Source organism: Heloderma suspectum, chromosome 2 (assembly GCF_057233095.1).
Source record: "Heloderma suspectum isolate Gila_16-S chromosome 2, 16-S_ref, whole genome shotgun sequence".
NCBI lineage: Eukaryota > Metazoa > Chordata > Lepidosauria > Squamata > Helodermatidae > Heloderma > Heloderma suspectum.
In genome coordinates this window covers 206165736-206190158 of record NC_139459.1, presented here as the reverse complement: position 1 = coordinate 206190158, position 24423 = coordinate 206165736, and the positions used below count along the sequence as shown (strand labels likewise).

General features: G+C 44.2%; 1 protein-coding gene across 1 annotated transcript in view; it reads right to left on the bottom strand.

Moving 5' to 3' along the window:
- The window catches only part of LOC146353868 (ATP-binding cassette sub-family A member 10-like), a 111933-nt gene that overhangs the window by 46508 nt on the left and 41002 nt on the right, over positions 1–24423 (bottom strand). The window contains exons 12-23 of the mRNA XM_084837522.1: positions 23576–23686; positions 20544–20719; positions 18148–18267; positions 17502–17640; positions 13920–14010; positions 12581–12720; positions 11778–11897; positions 10394–10565; positions 8037–8200; positions 5665–5792; positions 3926–4063; positions 1742–1858 (exon numbers count right to left, since the gene is read on the bottom strand). Coding sequence (XP_084693648.1) covers positions 1742–1858; positions 3926–4063; positions 5665–5792; positions 8037–8200; positions 10394–10565; positions 11778–11897; positions 12581–12720; positions 13920–14010; positions 17502–17640; positions 18148–18267; positions 20544–20719; positions 23576–23686 — 1616 coding nt within the window. The remainder of the gene's footprint in view (positions 1–1741; positions 1859–3925; positions 4064–5664; positions 5793–8036; positions 8201–10393; positions 10566–11777; positions 11898–12580; positions 12721–13919; positions 14011–17501; positions 17641–18147; positions 18268–20543; positions 20720–23575; positions 23687–24423) is intronic.

Here is a 24423-nt window from a genome sequence, read left to right as displayed (position 1 = left end):
CTATTCTATGATTTCTTTCCTCTGTCTTTTACTATGCATATATCTGAAGAAAGACTTTTTGTTGCTTTTAGCATCCTTCACTAACCTCAGCTCGTTCTCAGCTTTAGCCTTCCTGATGCCATCCTGCAATTCTGTGCTACCTGCCTGTACTCTTCCTTCGTTGCTTGTCCTTCCTTCCACTTCCTATATGTGTCCTTTTTTGTTTTCAGGTCATCTCTAAGCTTTTTGTGAAGCCACATTGGCTTCTTCTGTTACCACCTTTTTTTCTTGTTGGAATTGTTTGTAATTGTGCCTTGAAAATTTCCTTTTTAAAAAACTACCCATCTTGGACTCCTTTTCTCGCTTGCCATGGGGCCCTACTTATAATTGTTCTGAGTTTATTAAAATTGGCTTTCCTAAAATCCAGGGTCCGCATTTGGCTACACTCGGCTTTTGCTTCCTTTAGAACCAAGAACTCATGGTCGCTTTTCCCCAGAGTTCCTGTAACTGCTACTTTATCCACTAAGTCATCTCTGTTGGTTAGGATCAAGTCAAGGCTAGCTGATCCTCTAGTTCCTTCCTCTACTTTCTGTAGGAGGAAGTTATCCGCAACACTTCAAGTCAGGAATAGGGATGTACGAAAGTCACTTACCTTTTCGCAGGGGTGCTTCGCGGTGGGGAGGAGGCGCTTCGCTTCTCCCCCCGAAGTTCAGGTGAGGGCATTAGTATATAGACATCGAAGACCATGTGCTTCATAGTCTGACTTTCTTCCTATATGTTTGTAGGGATGTTAGAGAATTCTACCACACATCCCAGGGAGGCCGAATTCCAGTGAATTCGGCCCCCCGGAATCTGTGGCAGAACAGAGCAACCCGCCCCACCACCCCACGAAAGCCCCGCAAAACGGAGCCTACCTGGCAACGGTTCTGTCCGCGGCAGCGGTGGTGGCTTTGGCGGCAGCAGCAGCTCCGGCAGCTCCAGCCACTGCCGGGCTGTGGCCGCAAATGGCGGCCACTATGCTGGCCGCCATTTGCGTCCCTGGCAAGCCGTGATAGGCTACATAAGTATCTATGTAGCCTATTACAGCTCAGAGGAGGGACGCAAATGGCAGCCACTATGCCAGCCACCATTTGCGTCCGCAGACCTGCCGTGCAGATGCACCCGGCCGGCGGCTCTGCGGAGTCGCCGTGGAGCAGAACCAGCTGGGGTAGGATTTCGGGGGGAGGTACGGAGTGCCTCCCTCCCCACCACGAATGTCACCCTTCGAAAAGGTAAGTAACTTTCGTACATCCCTATAAGTTTGTGAAGACTATTATTGGGCACTATTAGAGCTGTTCTCTCCGTTGCGGTGCATGAGCCTTCATCCATTGTTACCCCCAGCTTTACATCTCCTTTCCCCATAGGATTCAGTTTAAAGCCCTCCCAATAGAGTTCTTCATGCTGTGGCCAAACACATTCTTCCCAGTCTTTGTGTGGTGCAACCTGTCCCTTGCCAACAGTCCATCTTCCAGGAAGTATCACCCGTGGTCCCAGCATCCAAATCTCCCATGTCGGCACCACCTTCGTAGCCAGTCATTCACCCGGAGTATTTTTCGTTCCCTTTCTATCCCTCTTCTAACTACTGGAAGGATGAATGAGATTTTTTTAAAATCTTGAATGTAACATATCTGCATACATATGCATTTAGTGCCCCCACTCTAATTGAAATCAAATATCTAGCTATTGTAATAGAATATATTTCAAGCACATTTAATCATTTTACCTTGTAGTCATTAATGCTTCTCATTGCAAAGTGTGGCAGAAAAGCAGGGAATAAAATAATGGCCGCAGATATGTATATATTTGAAAAATAAAACCACAGTTTTTCCACAGTAATTTCCTGGAAAATGAATCAGAAAAAGGATGTTTATAATCACTTTGACAACAGTATATATTAAGGTTTTATTTATATAGACAGGAGCAGTTGTGGGCCAATTACACAGACATCCTCTTGAGTTCATGAATGGGAATAAAGGGGGGGTGCATGTGTGTACGCAGGGGTGGGGTGGGGTTAAACATCACTAGAACTATTGTGGAGTCCTGCAAACATTGCCAGGCCTTTGCCTGACCTTTCTTTCGGAAAAATTGCTAGAGGTATTGAACTCAGGCAAGCTGATCTTGCCTGGACCTTTGACACTCTGCTTGGTACCAGTTCCTTTGCCTATAGTGGATGGGGGTATCCTCAGATGGGGTATTCTGCTCATTCCAAAAAAACAGGGCTATGTTAAGCAGATATGTGTCACTTCCTGGAAGAGAGACAGACACAGAGAGACCCCTCCCAGTTCCTGTCCTGCCTTGCTCCAGACTACAGGGTTTGTTTTTAATCTGGCTCGCTGCCACAACTGTCAGGACCTGCTTTTTTCCTTGATTTTTCCTCCCTCTTTTGTTTAAGTGGGGGCTGTACTGAGAGAGAGAGAGAGAGAGAGACAGAGTCAGACTTTACAGCAGGGGATGAGTGCTATAGCTCCATGTTTGTAGGACCCTATGACATAGTGATGTTTTCTGATAGGACCAAGGACTACAACTCTGTACTGTACATCAACTTATCTAAGGAGATATCTAACAACGGATAAGCACTGAAATTTGCAAGTCTGCCTCGCAAACATTTTGTTATGTCTACCATGACTTGCACAGTGAAAAAACACTAACTAATCCTATAAGCCATCAACACCATATTAGAAATGAAGGCCACTAAGCAGGACTTGTGGGCACAGCTCATTTATAGATTTTTATTCTTCACAGTTCATGTGGAAATGCAAGTTCCATACAGAGACTCTAGAATCCATCACGGAGAGTATCTAAGCAGGGGACATTCCCTTGGTCTCACAGAACCTTATCTGCATATTCCAATGTACTTGACTCAGAAAATATATCGGATTTTACTATCAGAGGGAACATTATCAATAAAGAGAGCTCTCCTTCAGACTATTAGCAGCCCCCAGGGTCTTCAGAAAAATGATGATAGCCCTGGTAGCCTATCTGAGAAGACTCAGTGTCCATCTACATCCATACTTTGTTGACTTACTCATTTGCCTTCTCTCCATCTGCAAGGATGTGAATGTGACCTTGGAAACCCTTCAGTATCAGGGTTCACTGGTAGTTTTCTGTCAGGCACAGGAAAGAGTGGAAAACTTCTACAAGACCATCCAAGCAATCCTCTCAGAAATTGGAGCTAATGACACTGGCTCACTGCAGGGAACTATGACATGCTGCGTAGACTGTGTTCCATAGGTCAAGGGACACCCTAGACCCCTACAATGGCTTCTGCTCTCCATCAGAGGGAGACAGCACAACAGCACTACTGGTAGGTGGTAATTCCTTCCCACACACAAAAGTTCCTCAGGTAGTGGATGTCTCTAGCATTGGGGGAAGGGGCAACCTACTTTGGGAACCCTGGAAGATCCAAATCACTATGGATGCAAGCCTGAGGGGCTGTGGGGTCCATTGTGGAGCAGTGAATGCACAGGTCAGAGCAAAAAGGAAGGAAGCTGTCCGCAGCATCTCCTCCCATCTAGTGAACAGGGTATGAGCCTTGTGGGAAGAGAAACAGAAGGGAATGAGGTTCTGGGGCAAAGGGGTGGAACCTATCTGCATCTGCACTAATTACAACTGTTGATTCTCAGTGAGAACAATGAAAGAAAACACTGTATGTCTTATTAGAATGATGGATCAAGAGCCCTTTCAAAAAGAACATATTACAATTTTTGCTTTAAAAATGGATTTCTCCATATTTTAATATATTCTAAAAATACATGTTAACAATATCCTTTAAAAAGAATATCTCTGTATATTCTTTTTAAATATAAATATAATATTTATATATATTATAAAACCTCCCTTTTATAGAACCTCCCTTCCCACCACCACACACTAGAAACAGTTTTTATGATCCCACTTAAACACTTACGCCTAGAAATGCTTGACTCCAGATTCGAATATGGGCAGTAGAATTAAACATTTGCAGAAGTGCATTGCTGATGATGTTGACAAGCACTGGAAAGCAATTAGTGACTTCCACATGGCACATAAGTGTGAACCTGTATTTCTGAACCAAATCAAGACATGAGACAGAGGTCAGAACTGAAGTGTGTCAGTGAAGGGAGTACTGAGAAAGCAACAGCCAATAGACAAAGCAAGCAATCATAATTTACATAATAATTGCTTTTACTGATGGCCAGTCAATAAACAACCATAAGATGCATTTGCTTTAAAGTTCAAAGTATGTGCAATGAAATGCCTTTAACAATTTGGGAGTGGGGGGGGGTCATTTTAATGACTAGCCAAGAATCCTCCGTTGACTATATCATCTGAATAGCAAAGGCTGAATAGGAAGGCATTTCAAGTGCCTGCCCCATAAGTAACTGCACCTCTCCCTTAAAGCTGAGCATGATCATTTCCCAGGGGGTTCTATAAGAAGACCTTTCTTTTGAAGTTTGCTCTCAGTAGACAGGTATTTAATCCTTTATTTAGATGTGGAGTCTGTACCATTCTAAAAGCTTTGGTCAGTAAGTAAAGCACAACTCACCCTGGCTGAATCTACACATAGCAGTTATACCGTTATCATACAGTTATCATAACTATTGGTGCTCATTGGTGTCATGTGTACCAACAGTTATGATAATGGTATAACTGCTATGTGTAGATCCAGCGCCTAACAAAATGGAATCACTGTAATTCCTTCACGTTTTGCCAGCTTCCTTATAACGTCTTACTCCTTTGCAGCAGTATAATGGTACTTTTTCACTCCTCTTCCATAAGTGGGGAAAATTTCTAGAGGCAATATTCCATGGTTTGGTTTCTTTTTGATGAGAGAGTACCAGAGTTTTATTATAGTATTTCTGTAATAGTTATTTTGTTAACAAAGAAAAGCAGACTGGAGGCAAATGCACTCCTTCAAGCAGATAGCCAAACTGGTAAACCTGCATCTAATTCCCAAAGAGCACATGTGTACCTTACTGCACACCCAGTTTCACTGAAGTCCAGTTTCACTGAAGTTCATCTAGCAACTGTGTCTTGTTTTTCTCTAAGTCAGATTGCAAATCAGGATCCAAAATGTCTACCCCCCCGCCACACACACACACACACACACACACACTAACTTAAGGATGCCACCTTCACCAAGCTCTGATGAGTATTTGGTTCAAAAGACTGGAGAGAGATTCAGCTATCAAGGAACAATAACACACTAAATGTCTCCAAAAGAATAAAGTGTCACGAGGGGAAGGGCATAAGGAAACATGAGATACAGGGAGGTGACATTTGGCCACTTCAGCTATTGTATTTTGGAAGGTATATCTTACACTTCTCCTGTTGGTTGCCCTTCCTACAGTCAGTTTTAGAATATAGGCAGTGAGCAGTCTTCTTACGAATCCCTGTGAAGTGTTATGTACATGGATCGCACTATAATTATCTTAATAATCAAGCCACTTTTTTGGGGGGAGGGGTCATCTTCTGCAGTCTTCCGTAATCTGGTGCCCTCAAGATTTTCAGACTTCCAACTCCAATCAGCCCCAGCCAGCATGAGCAATGGTCAGGAATTCTGGGAATTTCATCCCAAAACATCTGGAGGGCACCGAGTTGGGGAAGGCTAATCTACTGGATATCTTGATTCGTTCTCCAAAAAGGAGTAAAATAATGAAAAGTTACCTTATCTTGAAGGGCTACTTTTATAGCCCCGTTGTGTACTAGTTGGTTACTAACATTGTTGCCAGAGATGACTTCCAACAGGATATTCTGACTCTTCACTGCACGGATTAAATTGTCAATGCTTGCACCTGGTAAAACAGCAAGATGTCTTAAGAGAATAATCAGAGGATTATGGCCAAATCTTTACTTCCCAAACAAACAGGGAACTACCAAAATGAAACACAGGGCACAATTTAAATATTATATGTAACATTTAATGCGCATCAATTTGTATAAATGCTTTAAAGGGTTGTTATACTTCACAGTTAAACTTAAATTTTACATACTTACTCTGAGATAACGTATCACATATTTCAGTAGGGATTGTCTGGAAAAATGTAGTTCTAGGATTGCTGATAGTGTCAACCTCCATGTGTTGACCCAACTATGTAAAGCAGCAACATGTTTTAGAAGAAGCTCTTGGGGGTGAGGGGTGCTGTGTTATACGATGTCTTACAATATTTTCTGACATAATGTATGAAAAAAAATCCTTCATAAAATATTTGTGTGTGTGTGTGTGTTTAAAAGAAGCATTTCCTCTTAAACTGTTGCCATAATTTTTGAACTTTTTGTAAGTTATTTAACAAATAATGCAAGAGCTGCTGCTTTCCAGTCTGCTGCTTGAAGCACTCATTTCAACCTGCATCGTAATGTGGCCACCTCAGTTCCCCTTATAAAAAGTTACCTGGATTTAGTAACACAAAGTGAAAAAATGTCTCAATCCCAAATCTCAGAAACTTTGTATTTCTTCTAGATATTTTACCCTGCACTACAACCAAGTTCCATTTCCCAGGGTTGCAGGAACATTCAAAAGTATGATCTCACCTTCTTGCATTCTCAAGAAGTACAGAGCCATCAAGAATTTTACCAACTTACTTTACTACCTCATTCTGCTGGTTTCTGAGGTGACATAGATGTATGTAAAAGAACAAGCTAGAACTGAGGTAGCAGAATCCCATGGTGACAGAACAGATTGCAGCTGGTCAGACTGCAGCTGGTATGTGTGTGTGTCATATTTTGAACATTCTCGTACAAAACAAAACTTGAAAAGAGGTTACACCCAGTAGCAGTCTGAAATGGCACAATCCATTCTACAACCCTAGTACTTTTTGACCCTGTTCAGCTGCATGTTGCCAGGCTTAATTCCCAAAAGAGAGCATGCATGCCAATTTGAGCAGCCAAGGACTGCACTGAGGGGATCACAGAATTGTGTGATACTTCTGCAACAGGAATACTGTATGGTATGGTGGCTGTTCTCTTTGGTTTTTCTTCTAGAATACCTGTTCTTCATTCATTTTCTACTTCTGCTTATACTGAAATTGAATATAAACCTTATTACTTATTACATTTATATCCCACCCTTCTACCAAAGGGCTCATGGCGGTAGACATGGTGAGCCCTCCCTCAAACACATTTTATGTTCGTAGCAAACCTCAACCAAGGAAACTCAATGGGCCAGTTCGCACAAGACAATAGCCCACTGTGGGTTATTTAACACATAGAGGGGCTGCGGCAAGTGCCGGCTGCCATTTTGAATATGCAACCTGTTGCCAGGGTTTGCCAGGGGTTGCCATATCATGCAAACCTGGCAACTGTGGGCTATGCAAGGGTTAAAGGGTTAAGGGCTACAGTGGTCATTGGGTTTGCATGACACAACAACCCCTGGCTTATATTCAAGTTGCATTTTCAAAATGGCACCCATGGGTGCTGTGGCTCATGAGGCACCCATGTCATGCGAACCAGGTCAATGCGTTTCATATCTGAGGACAGATTTGAATTCTAATCTCCCTAGTGTAATGGTAGCCCAACACTCTAACCACTACACCGCATTGGATCTCAGCCTGAACTGTTCAGATGACACAGCAACTCACATTGCATTGTGGATAATTATGGAATTTGCGGTCGCACGTGTGGCATGTGCAGGTGAAGAACACACAATGGGTTCTTTCACCCCTGCGATCATCTGAATGTGGCCACTGAGTTTGCACAACATGCTAACCTACAATGAGTATGGGTTGTTGTTGAACCAGGTGTTGTGGTCCTGAGCCTTGTTGTCTGAACCCAGGACATTTTCTGTAGGGTGGTTTGTTACCCATGCAGTGTGGCTTATTTTTCTCGAACAAGCCACCTTGAGAACCCATGGTTTGCCATTGGGTCATTCAGGGTGATTAACTTGCCAAACTGCATGGTTAACAAGCCACCCTGTGGAAAATGTTCTGGGTTCAGACAACACGCTAATCCATGGTTCAACAACAACCCACACTCAACCACTGAGTGTGGGTTAGCATGTTGTATGAACAGCCATATCTCAGTATTTTGTTCTGTGCCCTTACCTGTATTATTAAGGATCAGAAGTCCACTGGATCCCATGAAAGACTGCTTTCCTGGCTCAAAGTAAAGGCTAGGATGAAGCTCTGCATAATGTAAATTCAACCAAATACCATATGATAGTAACTGAATGAGAAATGGTACTAGTATAATTCCAGAAAGAAGTAATCTGTAATCAAGGAGAGATAGTAATTAAGCACAGAAGCAAGGTGACATTTGGCCAATTGCATTATACTGTGCAGTAGGGAAAAGTGGAGCTCTCTCTTTTCTGCCACCAGTCATGATTCTTTTCCTTTAGAACAAGGAAAAACAACTCAGCTCCTTCTGAGCTGAGTCAAGCGGCATTCAGCCCTGCAAAAGTCAGACTACTGAATAGATGCTGCATAGCTGGGCTTGTTGGCAGCAGGAGAAGGTGGTTAGGGCAGCAGAGCAATATTTCCGGGTCCAATTATAAATGGGCCCTTAGCCAACAGGACAAGGAGGTGGGAGAAGGGACTGAAACCAAAGAGCGCACCGCCAAAAGAAAAAGCAGCCTACTTGCACAGCTGAAGGAGCAGCAAAAGCTTGCCAGAAGCTGCTACATTTTCAGGAATTCCTCTCTGGTGGAGCCTGTTCCCTTCTGAACCCCTCCTTCATGTCCCAACTCAAACACAGAATGGGTGGAGACTCCAAACTAGGCTACTCAGACAGAAGCTGAAGAAAGCTTCTCTTTTCTGTGACAATGACCTTTTGTGGGTCATTGTCATAGGACCAGCTATGCCCTGATCCATGTGTGGAAGGGAGACCAGGCCAAATAGATTTCCCCATTCCTATTTGCCCTTCCCTTCCTGGTACTAGGGGTGGTCAAACTCACTGTGGTCTGGGGTTACGTGCTGCTCGCTAGACCCCCACCAGCTGCCTGCTCCTGCTGCTGCCCACAACAAGTCACCAGGCAGTCCGTGAGCACCCGGTGCGTGGCCGCCCGATCCCTCACAGAGCCACCATTTTGTGTAAAAATGGTCGCTCGGCCTTTTTTTGTAAAGGCCAATGTTATGCAAATGGCGGCTGTAAAGCAGCCATTTACACAAGAATGTAATCTTGTGCAAATGGCTGCTATATGGCTGCCATTTGTGTAAAACTGGCCTGTACGGAAAAGGCTGAGCTGCCATTTTGCAGCTTGGTGAGGGATCAGGGATCACCTGACTCAGCGTGCATCAAGTCAGGAAAGTGTGGGGATCTGCAGACTGGTGTCTAGGGGGCTGAGCTGGCAATTTCTTGCCAGGCCTCAGGCCCCAGCCAGATGCCTGCAATATCCCTACCTGGTACTTTTCCACTGCCACGAGGTGGAAATCTTCATTTTCCTAGGCTGCCTCTGCCGAACAGCCTTAAAAACCCTCTCTGTCTCTTATAAATACCTTTTATAAACTGTGGGGTTTGCTCTTAGGCATGGGGTGGGTAATCCAACAAGAAAGGAGACCACAAGGTTTAAATAACAAAATTTTAAAAGTTTATTGAAAAAATATTATTATAAGGAAGGTTTGTAACATCTGAATAGTTACAACACGCACGCACACATGCACGCACGCACACACGCACGCATGCAAACAAACAAAACAAAATCCCAAGAGCAAAAGAATAAGAAAATAAACAGGGTAAATGCACCCAGCTAGCCTCACTAATCTGGACCCCTATTTTCTCTAAGTTCTAATCAGCAATATCTTACTGTCAAGAGTTCTCAGATCAGGGGACTGGAAACAAAGCTCTATGAGGACAGACTGAAAGAACTGGGCATGTTTAGCCTTGAGAAGACTGAGGGGGAGACTCAGGGGAGATATGGTACTGCTCTTTAAGTACTTGAAAGGTTGTCCCAGAGAGGAAGGCCAGGATCTCTTCTCGATCATCCTCCCAGAGTGCAGGACACGGAATAATGAGCTCAAGTGACAGGAAGCCAGATTCTGGCTGAACATCAGGAAAAACTTCCTGGCTGTTAGAGCAATACAACAGTGGAACCAATTCCCTAGGGAGGTGGTGGGCTCTCCCACACTGGGGGCATGCAAGATGAGGCTGGACAGCCACCTGTCAGGGATGCTTTGACCTGGATACCTGCACTGAGCAGCAGGTTGGACTCGATGGTCTTATAGGCCCCTTCCAATCCTACTGTTCTATGACTCTATGAGCTGAAGTATGCCTATTTTCTTTTTTCTTTATCTTTAATTATCTGTCAGTCAGTTCTCACTGAGGGCTCAGTATGCAGGGAGGAAAGCAATTAAGTGTCACGTGTACCTTGGCCCTCATTCCAAAAGCAGCCTGTATCCACAACATGCTTTAAAACTGGAGATTTCAGAGAGACTAAAAATGCATAAATAAATGTCTTGGCACTCACAGGGATCCCCAGACTTTGCCCTCACGCTTGAGGTTTAAAAAGTGCATTCTTGCCACGGCACAGACTTGCTGTCTCCAGAGTTTAGTGCCCCTCATTGTTGCCTTCCCCGTGTCCGAGAGCAAGAGTAGGTCTTGTTCCTTATCCACTTGCTCTCTTTGAAGAACTCCATAACCTAAGACAATTTCAAAGTGCCAAATCAGAACTCTGGTATCAGCCTAAGGGGTGTCTGCCTGCTTGTTCAAACCCTGTTCTGAGCATTTCCCCTTCCTTCTGTCCCCCCGACCCGCACCGCCTGATTCTCCTTGCTGCCACCACTACTGCAGTCATCTCTCTCCTGTCTCTGAAAGACCACCCCAGCTCCATTTCCCAGATCTGAAAAAAATGTAGAATGGGGGTTGATAGCCTCGTAGTACTCATCCAGCTGCCTTGAGTGCATGTTTTGGTAGAAAGGCAGGGTACAAATCAAATAAATAAATGCAATGAAACGATATTTATAGTCCCAAAGTCACATTTTAGGAACATAGGAAGCTACTTTTTACTGAGTCAGACTGTTGGTCCATTTAGCCTAGTATAGTCAACACTGACAGGCAGCAGCTCTGCAGGGTTCCAGACAGGGGTCTTTCCTAGCCATATCTAGAGATGCTAGGGAAAGCACCTGGGACTTTCTTCATACAAGGTAGGGCTGTGCAGAGACCCTCCAATTTGCCTCAAAGGCAGCTTCAGGGTTCCAAGGCAGCCCAATTTGCTTCAGGCTGATATGGGTACCCCCAACCCACTTTGGCCTCCGGAGCCAAAGCAAGATTTGGATGACCGAATCCCCCCCACGCACACAACGTGCCAGCCCCTAGGCCCTTACCTGGACCTTTAGGATGGGAGTTGCCACTGCCTCTGCCGCTGCTGACACTGGCGATGCCAGCTCCTGGGCCCTCAGGACGTACGCCAGCAGCCTTCTTCCTGTTCCAAGGAGTCGCCATTTTAAAAATAGATCCTGCACAAATGGCACAGTATCTATTTCTGGAAATACAGGGAGTTGCCAGTTTAAACATGGCGACTCCCTGGAACAGGAAGATGGCTGCCAGCATGTGTTCCTAAGGGTCTAGGTAAGGAGCTGGGGGCTGGTTGGTGTTAGCAGCGGCAGTACGGCCGGGCTTCCAGATCACTCCAAAGTGTCACCGAAGCGCTTCAGAGTGACCCAACCCGCTTCATGCCCCCTCCGCCTCACCTCGGAAGTGGCCCAAAGCAGCCCACTTCCCCTCAGAACTTGGGCTTTGTGCCAAAGCGGTGCACAGCCCTAATGCAAAGCATGTGCTCTATCACTGAGCTGGTTTCCCAGCTACAGCAAGAAACACTGCTAGAAGGCACATTATTTGGAACAATCCTTTACCTTCTTCATCAATTGTTCCATTTCCCTCCAGCTTCAAGAAGACGTCTTCCAAAGTTGTCATAGTAACCCCATAATTAACAATTCCTAGGTCTGTCTGGCCATCCATGTCACAGAACAGATCTACATGACAGGGGGAGAAAAGCTCACATGCCTAGCTGAGATTTACCCTTCTACTTTAAGGTGAGGATTTCAGCTTCGGCTATTGGGCAGCTATTGGGTGGCATAGAAATAATACCCAATAATACCCAATACCCAATAATAGCCCAATAGCTTCGGCTACTGGGCGGTATAGAAGTGAAATAAATAAATAATAAATAAATAAATTTCATATTCCCATAAAAGCCTTGTGTAATTCCATGTTATATGGTAATTTAAGCAGAGTAACATATTAGGAGAGCCTTGCCTGGTGCATACCTTCACGCCTTTTTGGTGCCAGGCAAAAACCTCCTTATTTTTCCAGGCTTTTAAAAATAATTTATTTTAGTTCTCTAAGGTCTGCATTTCACTGTGGTTTTAGCATGGTGTTTTTTTTTACTTTGCAAAGATTATTCTTGTTGCTAAAATTGTGCTATCCTCTGCTTTGATATGGTTGTTCTGCATTACAGTGTTTCTGGTGTTATTGACTGGTGTTATGAACTGTGATTGAATGTGTTCTGTAGGTTGCCCAGAAAACTTTGGTTACTGAACAACTGATAAATGGAGTAAATCAATCAGTCAATCAATACAAACTAAGCAACAACAGATTGGACACTTATAGATTACCTCAATGGAATTTATTGTTACTTATTTAAATTGATAATTACCTGGAAATTTATTCACATTTTCTAAGGGCAGTGTATACCTCAGCTCATTTTCACGTTGTCCAGATAATTTGGCAGCAGGGATGTATTGTTTGATCAGGGATGTTGTTCTCTCAGAGTCACAAAATTCATTTACATGCATCCTGTTCATATTAAAAATGCATTTAGACACCAATGACCAAGTTTTGCATTCATGTATTTAGAATATTCTCTGAATAAAGTATCCAGGATCTAGTCCCAACACACAATTGTCTCACTAGTACAAGAGAAGCATACAATATTCCAAAATTGTCTTAAGAGGCTGTTCACACAACACATTAATCCACATTTAGGGATGTTGCGGGCTCCCAACTGGGTCCGAGAGTCTGTCAGGACCCCACCCCCCACCCCTAGACTGCGCCCACCGAGATGCTGTCCTCGCTCACCCCCTGCTCACCCCCTGCTCACGTCCTCCCAGGCTCACCGCAATTCTGTCTGATGAGTGCCTGCCATTGTCCCGCAGTTTGGGGACAGGAAAGCTTAATATGCTCAATATTAAAGGTATAATGCCTCTAGTATTGCACAAATTATGCTTTCCCAGCCCCAAATTGTGCATATTTAAATATGCACATTTTTAAACTTCCTTTTTTATGCAGAAAACAAAGGTGGGAAAATGGCAGGCACTCACCGGACAGGATCGTGGTAAGTCCAGGCAACTCAGCGAGCTTGTGGGGTGCCTGAGCATGGGTCTGGGGTGGGCGAGCGGGGACAGTAGTTCAGCAGGTGCCCGGAAAACCCAACCTGGAGTGGGTTCTCACATCCCTATCCACATTCAGGGATTGCGTGTGGGTTGTTTTGAACCATGGATTGTTTGTTGAGTGGTGGGTTATTGTGTTGTCTGAATGCAGGCAGAGTGGCTTGCTAACTATGCAGGTGGCTTATTTTCTTGAACAAGCAACCTTGAGAATCTATGGGTTGTTGTTGGGTTGTTCAGAGTGGTCAACAAGCCATGCTGCATGGATAACAAGCCACCCTGGCTGCGTTCAGACAACATGATAACCCACCCTGTGGAAAACATACAGCGGTTAGACAACACGTTAACTCACGCTTCAACAAACAACCCATGGTTCAAAACAACCCACACTCAACCACTGAGTGTGGATTAGTGTGTTTGTGTGAACAGCCCCTAAAGGTCCTTATTACCCTTAGGATTTGATAGTTGTTTTTACTTATGTAAGATGCCTTGAAAGTTTTCATTTTGGAAATGAAAAGGAAGAGCATAATCCTCCCATGAATACATAAAATAATATCAGTGAATGCATACAAAACAGGTAAAAGCAAAATGTTGCAAAATGCAGAGTACCTCAAATGATAGCCAATACCCCATTTTTTCTTCAAGAACAAAGATGAACCAACGCATGTAAATCTGCCTTGTGAAATAAACACTTTTCGGTCTGGAGAGAAAGAGAAGAAAACAAAACAAAAATCCTTGTTTTAGATACCTCTTACAATAATAAGAAATTCTGTTTGCCAGATGCCAACCATCAAAATGGAAGCATCTGAAGGGAAGGTACAGACAGGGGTTGGATATTTAGAAGTCCAACTGCAGAAAAGAAAATGAATTCCAAAGATGCTGGCTTGGAATCAAATGATCTTACATGCACGTGACTCTTGCTATCTGCACAAAGAAGCAAGCTGTACAAGTGTCACAGCAGGGCTTGCAAACAAACCTATCTCTTTGGGGTGGGTTGAGCCAGCATAAAGAAGTGGATGGAGTGTTGACATGGGTATCCTATTTCTCCTTAACATCTTTATCCAAGGAAGGTATGACTCCTCTGAATGACTGCCTGAAGTCGGTAGTGGGCTGGATGTAGGGTTGGCGGAGAATTTCTCCCCGAAACTTCGGGGGGCCGAGCGCCAACGTGTTCGGCCCCCCGAACAAGTTTCGGGGAGAAATTCTCCGCAACCCCCACCCCTCGCACCCCCCCGGGACGGGACTTACCTTTGGCGAATGTCCCTCCCGGCGGCGGGTCCGGCCGGCGGTTCGGCGGGTCTTCGTCCGGGGCGGGAGCGGCAGCCGGTCTTTCGACCAGCTGCCACCGCCGCCATTCCAATAAAAGAAAAAAGAAAAAACGCCCCCGTGATAGGCTACGTGACGATTAACGTAGCCTATCACGGCTAGATTTGCAAAGTCAGCCGTGATAGGCTACGTAAATCGTCACGTAGCCTATCACGGGTGACTTAAAAAAAAAAAAAAGCACGTACGGATAATGGCGGCCCCCATAGGTAGCCGCCATTCCCGTTCCTTATTTGGTCGCTGTAGTCTACGTAAAGTTTACGTAGACTACGGCAAAAATAAGGGCAACGCTACGTAAAGATTTACGTCGACTACAGCGACCAAATAAGGAACGCGAATGGCGGCTCCCTATGGGGGCCGCCATTTGCACACGCGCTTTTTTTTTTTTAAAGTCACCCGTGATAGGCTATGTGACAATTTACGTAGCCTATCATGGCTGACTTTGCAGATCTAGCCATGATAGGCTACGTTAATCGTCACGTAGCCTATCACGGGGGCGTTTTTGTTTTTTGTTTTACTTTTAATTTCGCGGCCGGGCGAGGCGAGGCGAGGCGCCTCCTCCCCGGCCTGAATTTCGGCCGGGCGAGGCGGGAAGCCTCCCCCCCCGGCCTGAACTTCGCGGGGGGAGCAGCGAAGCGCCTCCCCCCCGCCGCGAAAAGCTGCGAGACCAGGTAAGTGACTTTCGTGCACCCCTGGATGAGAACAAGCTGAAGGTGAATCCAGGCAAGACAGAGGTGCTCATCGTGAAGGGTCCCAATTCAGGTATTGAGGTATGTCAACCAGTTCTGGATGGGGTTGCACTCCCCCAAAGGAGCAAGTTCGTAGCTTGGGGGTGCTTTTTGACCCAACCCTGCTCCTGGCACCCCAGGTGGAGGCAACGGTGAGAAGTGCCTGTTATCAACTGCGGCTGATATGCCAGCCGTGCCCATTCCTGGAACATGTGGACCTGGAAACGATGGTGCACATCCTGGTAACTTCTAGGCTTGATTTCTGCAATGTGCTGTACTTGGGGCTGCCTGGATATTTAGTCTGGAAACTTCAACTGGTACAAAATATGGCAGCCAGGTTGGTCCCTGGGACATTCTGTAGAGAGCATATTTCACCAGTTTTAAAATCTTTACACTGGCTGCCAATTTGTTTCCAAGCAAAATATAAAGTGCTGGTTCTTACCTTTAAAGCCTTACATGGTCTAGGTCCAAGGTACCTTAGGGAGCACCTTCTCCCCTATGCCCCTGTCCGCCACCTGAGATCCTCTGAGGGCTCTATGCTGCAGCTGCTTAATGTGAGACTGGCAGCCACATGCAAGAGGGCCTTGTCTTTTGCCGCCCCTCAGCTGTGGAATGACCTGCCAGTTGAAATGCGCCCGCTGACCTCGTTGAAGGTTTTTAAGCAGGCATTAAAGACGCTGTTATTCCGGCAGGCTTTCCCGTTTTAGAACTCTTGTTCCTTCTGCTGAGTTTTGTATACTGTTTTTAAGTTGTCTTGTTTTAAGCTATGTTGTTTTATTGTTGGGTTTTTATTTTTGTTTTAGTTAAATTGTTTTTAATTCAAAGATGTTTTTAGTTATGTGTTGTTTGTATATATTCTCCGTATGCTTTTATGTAAATGGCTTTTAAACTTTGTATATTGTTGAACTGCAGACTGGAAGGTCAGCAGGACAGCAGTTCGAGACCTGAGTGCTGCGTGACGGAGTGAGCTCCCGTCTTCAGTCCCAGCTTCTGCCAACCTAGCAGTTTGAAAGCAAGAAATTGCAAGTAGATAAAGAGGTACCGCTTTGGCGGGAAAGGTAACAGCGTTCCATGCACCTCGGTGTTCAGTCATGCCGGCCACATGACCACGGAGGCGTCTTCGGACAGCGCTGGCTCTTCGGCTTAGAAACGGGGATGAGCACCGCACCCTAGAGTCGGATATGACTGGTTGGGGACACCTTTACCTTTTACCTTTTTAAACCACCCAGAGAGCTTCAGCGATGGGGCAGCATAGAAGTGAAATTAAATGAAATGAATGAATGAATGAATAAATAAATAAATAAAATAATTATCCTGCATTCCAGTTCCTTCTCACTCAGCAATTAAGCTCACTGGGTGGCCTTGGCCAATGGCAATCTCTCTCAGAACAGCCTGCCTCAGAGGATTGTTGCAGTCTGTCCAAAATGCTGCTCTGAACATACAGATGGAAATAATAGTGACAATTTGGGTAGCTATAATACTTCGTGGTTTCAGGGCCAACCTTGCCTAAAGTAATTACCTGAAGTGGTACACTGCAAAGTGTACAGTTCCCGCAAAGAGTGATGGGAGGGATGCCTCCATCTCAGTCACCCTGGTGTTAATGTTTACAATGGAATGAAAAGCAGGGACAGAGCAGCTGATGCTACGCAAGGAACAAGGGAAGGATCAGATAACAGGCAAAGCTGTTCAAAAGCCACTGGAGTGGATGGGGTGGGAGAGGAGAACAGTGGGCTTGGAAGAACCTGTGAAGACTGGGTAAAGGAATAGCAACTGGATCCATTAAACTCCTGGACAGGGAAACAGCAGTTGATACTAACTTTCCAGGTGCAGAAACTATTGACCATCTTGGATATCAAAGCCATTCAAGATGCGTATGGTTGGCCCTGAGCTTGTAGGATAATGAGCACTTGTCCCACAGTGGAAAATATGAAGAGAGCCCATGCCTAGGATGCTACATGGACCAGCTGACTTGTGCAGTGTGTTTGAATACATTTTTGTTCCAACAGAGAGAAACAGGAAAAGTGTAGGTACCATATTAGGAAAAAATAATAACATCATAAGCTCCCAAGCAACATGTCTCTGTCTCTTTCTCTTTATGCCTATATTTTTGAACAGCTTTACTAGGAGAAATTCTACTCACCAGCAAGAATATCCGCTTCATCCATGAACTGAGTAGTGAATAGGGTTACCCGACCTGCTTTGCGCTCATTCAGGAGGGCCCACACTTGGTGCCTCGAATAAGGATCCAGTCCTGCAGTTGGCTCATCTAATAATAAGACCTGCAGGCAGAGATGTCTTTACATTTTTAAATTTAATCACATTGAGAAATTAGCAAATAGTGTTGACATGTATAATTTTTCTGTATGATGATACAAAACTGCACAATCCTGTGGCTTTTAAAAGTTTATATAATTTCATATTGTAATTTGCGACTGAAACTAATTTTGTGTAAATGTAAAAACTTCACTTTACACACAAAGCCCAAGAAAACTTTGAGAGAAATTTTGAGAAGACAATTGGCTCTTCCAAAGGAGAAGAAACAAGAAAAGTATGTGCCAAATCTTTCACCTTCCATCACCTTTCATCTCCCTACTAGAAGGAAGAAACCCACACCATATATTCCTAAGAATCAGTACCCACACAGACCAGAATTAGGGAGATCCATAACCCACCACAGAGCACTCAGATCTATGAAGACCACCAAGTAAAAGGGAAATATTGCAGTTTTAAAGTAAACAAACTTATGCAATGCATGAAATAGGCCTTTTTGTCTGATCATGCTTTACCTGCGGGTCTCCTAAGAAAGTAATCCCAAGGGACAATTTCCGTTTTTGTCCACCACTTAAACAATTAGCTTGCGTGTCTTGAATGGCACTGATATCCAAGAGGGTCAATAGTTTCTGCACCTGGAAAGTGTATAAATACAAATTTCAAGCACTGGGATGTTGGATGTTTTGGATTTCTTCCTATCTCGCATTTCGGCCTCTTTCTTGATGAAAGGTACAGGTTATGTGTATCCACATCTAAGATTGGATGTTACTAGGATATTATAGATATTATGTAGCTTCTCATATTTGAAATACAGGGTGCTTCCAGACTATTAATGATTTAATGCCCACTTTTCTCCTTTATTAAATCCCCAGATGAGAGAGAAAACATCCCTCACAGTATAATTGCATTTCATTGTCTTAAAACTCTGTGTTTCATGACTGGTGTTACTTTAGAAGTATGCAGCCATGACTTTGTTTTATATTCTCTTTGTTAACTGTTTACTGTTCTGCTTTGTTTTAGTTTGTGCAATAGAAAACTATTGGTCTTCACTGCAGCTGCCATGTTAATAGAAAACTCTTAAATATAGTGTTCACAACTGTGATCAGTTGGGTCTACCCTCAGGTAAGTGTGCCTAGGACTGCAGCCTATGGGTGTTTCTACATTAAGCAAAAAACCCACAAAAATCCACATCCTTTCCAGAGCTTCCTGCTTTCAGTTTCTTTGTGGGATAGGAAAGCCTCCTTTACATGGCAGACATGTGGTTTGAACTGAGGGAGCGCCTTCCTCCTTCCCTGGCATGTGTGCAAAGGAGTGGGGGCGGGGGTCTTGTTTTCATAGCTTAACTTCTGCTGTACTCTTTTCTTGCAGTTCGCAGGAAACCTCTGACTTACTTCTGAGTAGACATAAAATGTAAGATTGTGCTATAAGTCTGCAACCCTCGGCACACTTACTTGGGAGTAAACCCCATTGAACTCAGTGGGACTTACTTCTGAGTAGACATAAGATTGTGCTGTAAATCTGCAATCCTAGGCACAACTGAAAACAAATGCCCACAGCAGGTAGACACAGCGGTTTCTCCTGCTATTGGAGAATGTCACAGGGAGGTCATGGTCCTGTTCCGTGGGCTGGAAAAATTCCACATTTATTGCATTTGGGGAAAACATGGGATAGGCTGGGGGAAATTGCGGGAGACACCCTGGAGGGTAACGGCATCATCTAAAGAGCCCGCAAACTTCCTGCTCAATAGCAGGATAAAAGCTCCGTGTGAATGTGTGATGAACCCCTATGTCAAATCTAATATGCATGACCCCAATAAGAATCTCAACCCACCTCAAGAGAGTTTTACTGGGGAGAGCAAATTTAAATAAACCCTATGGCAACTGTACTTAAGTGGAAATATAAAATAATAGGATTAGGATTCCTCCTCCACAATACATCAAAAATAAAGATGGCCCTAGACAAATTCTCAATTGTATATATCATTACACCTATGATATTGGACAGATATTGCAGAGGAAATGCACCAGAAGACTGCTGTTTCAAGGAGTTAGGGCGACATGGCACAAACCGTTCCTTTCATTCCTGAACCTCCTGGAAAACCTTAAGAACCAGGCCCCCTTAAGGGCCCTCAAGCCAATTGGATTGACTCTTTGTTTTTCAAGGTCAATTGTCTGCTTGGGATGGTACAACCTTGGAATGTGGGAGGATCTCTAAATTTATTATGTTGGTCACTGTACACTTGCTTTAGCTTATCTTCTGGGTATACAGGAATGTATAAATATTGTGATATCTGAAAATCTGACCATCACAACAGGTGTGATTTAGGGTGCTGTTCAAAACAGCATGTAGCCAAAGGAGATCTTAGGTATAAAAGTCCCCAAAGTGTTGTCACCCAGGCTGAACAATGCAGACCTGGACTGTGGAGGTGCTGCATGATGGCCGTTTGACTGCAGTCTTTCCGTTGCTGTTCACCTGGGGTTCCCGACAACAGAAAGGAGAAATAAGCTATCTTGCCTAGTATCTTATGTTTCTCTGTATCATTTTGCCTATCTAATAAAATCCTTGACTTCTATCCACTTGTGTGTTTATTGCTTCTGAATCATTTTAAGAACCTTTGCCTCTTGGCAAAACAGATATCCAGTTAGGATACCCTGTTTCTAATTCAAAGAAAATGTGTTGCACCTGAATCAATTGATTTCAATGCACAACTAACTGTCTCTGGATCGGGCTGACTGAACGTAAATACAAACAGAACAGAACTGGACAAAACAGAACAGAACAGAAAAAGAACAGAACAGAAGGCAGTAAGAATTTGAAGCCCTGTCCCTAACATGAAGCTGACTTACAAGAAATAGATCCATAATATAGATGTCTGTGTAATATAAATTATTGCCAACTTAATAATACCTACCTCATTATCTATGTCTTTGGATGGAATCCCCTTTATTTTAGCAAAAGTCTTTAAATTTTCTTTCACAGTTAAAAATTCAAATTGAATGTTGAATTGTGGACACACAGCACTTATTTCCCTAATTTGTTCCATATCTTGCCTTTCACATATATTGTATGTGCATATGGTTGCAGAACCTGTATACATAAGTAAAGAGAAGGTATGGGAGATCTTAGAATTGGGTAGACTAATAGTTATTTTGGAATGTGATGGAATTAAACTACTGATAATTATGTCATTTTATTTGAAAATTGATTCTCAGAAACAGTGTGTTGGATCCAGAGTTTTATTCTGCTGGTGGGGGCCTCCTCAAATGGGGTTCTGTTGAGAATGCTCCTGCTGGCAGAAAGTGGAGGGAGATGATTTTTGACAATTCTCCCCTCCTTCTGCATCCCCCATCACAACAATGCTTCTCCACTATTCCAGAGGATCCCCCAACCTTCCAGAACAGATTTTCAGGGTACACAGGGGACTTTAGAGGGAGGTGGGAAACAGTGAAGATTACCTCCTCCGTCACTCAGTAGAAAAACTCCACCAGATCAAAAGTCTCCTACTGACAGAAGAGGCCCATCCACCCCTGTGAGGGCGATCTTGGAACCAGCCCATTGTAACAGATACTATTAACTAGAGGTGTGCACTAACCCATCCACCCTGCTTTAACTCAGGCCCCGATTCAGCACTTTGGAAGATAGCCCACTTCTACCCACATTGATTCAGGGTTGGTCCATTTCAACTCAGTATTGAACCTGAGTCAAGGTTAGTTAATCCAGTGCTTTGTACTTCCTATTTCCTATCACAGGAAATAAAAATATGGCCATAACTTTTTTTTGCTTTGTCAGAATTGCATGATTGTTGCTGCTTTGGTATCCCTTAGGAGGCATTTATGTCTGCCCAGGGGCAGAAAAAAAAGGTGTTGGGTTTTATGATATCCATTTTTATATTCTGATTTTTTTTAAGGAAATGCTGATAACTTTTTTATTTCTTGGCAGAATTGGAATCATTATCACCTCCAAGAAGATCAAGCCTGCCAAATCTCAGATGACTTCTGTAGGGGTTTATGGACAGGAGCAGCCTAGACACTTTGAGGGGCGCCCAAAGAGGACTCATTCATCCCTCTGTGTTGCTTGTGGCTCACTGATCTGAAAACTCCACCTGCCTTGAGGTGTGCCTAGGGATGGCAGAGAATTTCTCCACGAATCTCGGGGAGGCCAAATGCCAACACATTCGGCCCCCCAAAATTGGCGGTGAAATTCTACTCCACCCCCCCCCCCCGGGATGGGAATTACCTCATGTGAATGTCCCTCTCGGCAGCGTTTCAGCGGGGGTGGGGGCGGTGGCCAGTCTTCCAACCGGCTGCCGCCGCCGCCATTACAAAGTAAATGTAAACACACACACACACACACACACACGTGATAGGCTACATAACGATTTACGTAGCCTATCACGGCTAGATTTCCAAAGTCAGCCGTGATAGGCTACGTAAATCGTTACGTAGCCTATCACGGGTGACTTTGAAAAAAAAAAAAGCGCATACGCAAATGGCGGCGCCCATGGGCGCCGCCATTTGCGTACGCGCTTTTTTTTTTCCTTTCAAAGTCACCCGTGATAGGCTACGTAACGATTTACGTAGCCTATCACGGCTGACTTTGGAAATCTAGCCGTGATAGGCTACGTAAATCGTTACGTAGCCTATCACGTGTGTGTGTTGTTGTTTTTTTTACATTTACTTTTTTATTTTGCGGCCGGGGAGACGGGGCGCTCCTCCCAGGCCTGAATTTCAGCGGCGAGGGATGAGGTGCCTCCCCCCGGCCTGAACTTCGGGGGGAGAACCAAAGCACCTCCCCCCCACCGCGAAGCAAGCTGCGGGACCAGGTAAGGGACTTTCGTCCATCCTTAGGTGTGCCTGAGCAACAAATCTGCAAAGTTTCAGTAGGATAAGTGTAATGTGGAAGGGGAGTTCTCCAATTTGTTGACAGGGAGAGAAGTTATTCACTTCCCCTTCTCTCCCACATGGTTCTTTGGTCAATTCGTATGAAAACAGCACACATCGTAGAGGTGTCCCCAGGCAAGAAACTTGCAAAGTTTCACAAAGATAGGCTAGGGAGATGTGAACATTTAAAACCTGCTTAAGATTATATATAATCTTAGGAAATAAGTGTGTGTGTGTGTGTGTGTGTGTGCGCGCGCACGTGTATGTACTGAAGGAAGCCTGATGGCATTGGAAGAATATCCATCTCATGGTCCCATTCTTGCTCTCCCAAAGCAGAGTGATTGGAGCCCATTATAAAACAAGCCCTAGGATTAAAAGGTTGATCTGTCAGCCACTCACTCACACTCCCTCCCTGCCCTGTCTTCCTGCAGCTTAGAGAAGCCAAACCAAAAGATGCTATTTGGAGACATAAAATCTGGGTGTACGTATCATATCCAAAACATGAGTCGCAAATGAAGTCACATTCTGGAGCAGCTTCAGTTTTCTTGGCTTCAGAGAGAAGCCCACTTTGCCGTGAGGCCCAACATAACTGGACCAAAGTCACCCAGTTCTGCTCGAACTTTGATGCACAACCCTACTATTAACCTTCTAAGGATAATAGAAAGAAATGAGACCCAGGCTGCAATTTTAAGTATAGTTGTTTGGAAATACATCTCACTGAAAATAATGAAACTCGCTTCTTTACACAGCATATAGTGAAATGATGGAATTCATTGCCACAAGGTGTGGTGACGGCCACTTTTAAATCATAGAGAAATGACTACTAGTCATGATGGCTATATGCTACCTCCAGGATGAGAGGCAAGTCAACATGCCTCTGAATAACAATCACTGAATAACAATCATGTCCTACTTGTGGGGTTCCTATAGACATCTGGTTGGCCACTACATGAAACTGTCTGGATGCCAGACTACATATTGTTCTGAACCAGCATGGCTCTCGTGTAAACAGGTTTGGGATTGGGGCTTGCAACCTACTTCATCTTAAAGCCTTGATTCTTACCATCAGATGGCTTGGAAAGTCCACTGAGAATGTTTAGCAGGGTCGTTTTTCCAGCTCCACTATGACCAAGTACTGCAGTGATCTGGCCTTCATAAATATCCAGTGACAAGCCTAGTATACAAGAAACTGCGTCAGCTCTAAAAGTGGCAAGATACCCAGGGGCTGCAATGCTAGCCACTCTTATAAAGCAATCCTATACATGTCTAGTGGCACTTATACTCTCAGATAAAGTGTGTATAAGATTGCAGCCCAAGCCAACCTTCTGAGTCAACCTTCAGTTCATTTCTCCTTCCCCCGTCTCTTTTCAATGATTGACGTTCAGTGTGCATTGCATAAAACACTGCAAAAAAGCAGCTGTAATATACCCATGTGTGATGTTTTACCAACGCGTGTGTGCACTTGTGTGAATTGATAATACTATCCCCCCAAAAGCAATCATGATGCAATTATTTTATAAGCCTCCTTTATGAATGAAACAAGGCATTTCAGGCTCACCTAAACCAGTCAGAGAAGGAGGCATGGGGGGAAGGGCTTGTGCAAGCCAGAAGTTCTATTATGCTCAGTCTTTTTTTAAAGACTTTTTTAAAGTTCCCAAGATGATCATCGTAGCAGGTCTGGTGTTTGCAATGCTAAATCTCGGCTGCTAAGGGCTGCTAAGAGGAAAGCGGGTGTGCCTCTGCCTCTCTTCCAGGAAATTTGTCCTACAGATTTGAACCTTTGCTTGCAGGAGAGGTTCAGAGTGATTCGTTTGTGGTGAGTGCTGCTTTCCTAAAAATTTTTCCCAGTGTAAAATTTCAAACCTAAGCAGATATGGAAAAAACAGTGGAAAACTCTACCATTCTCTAGTC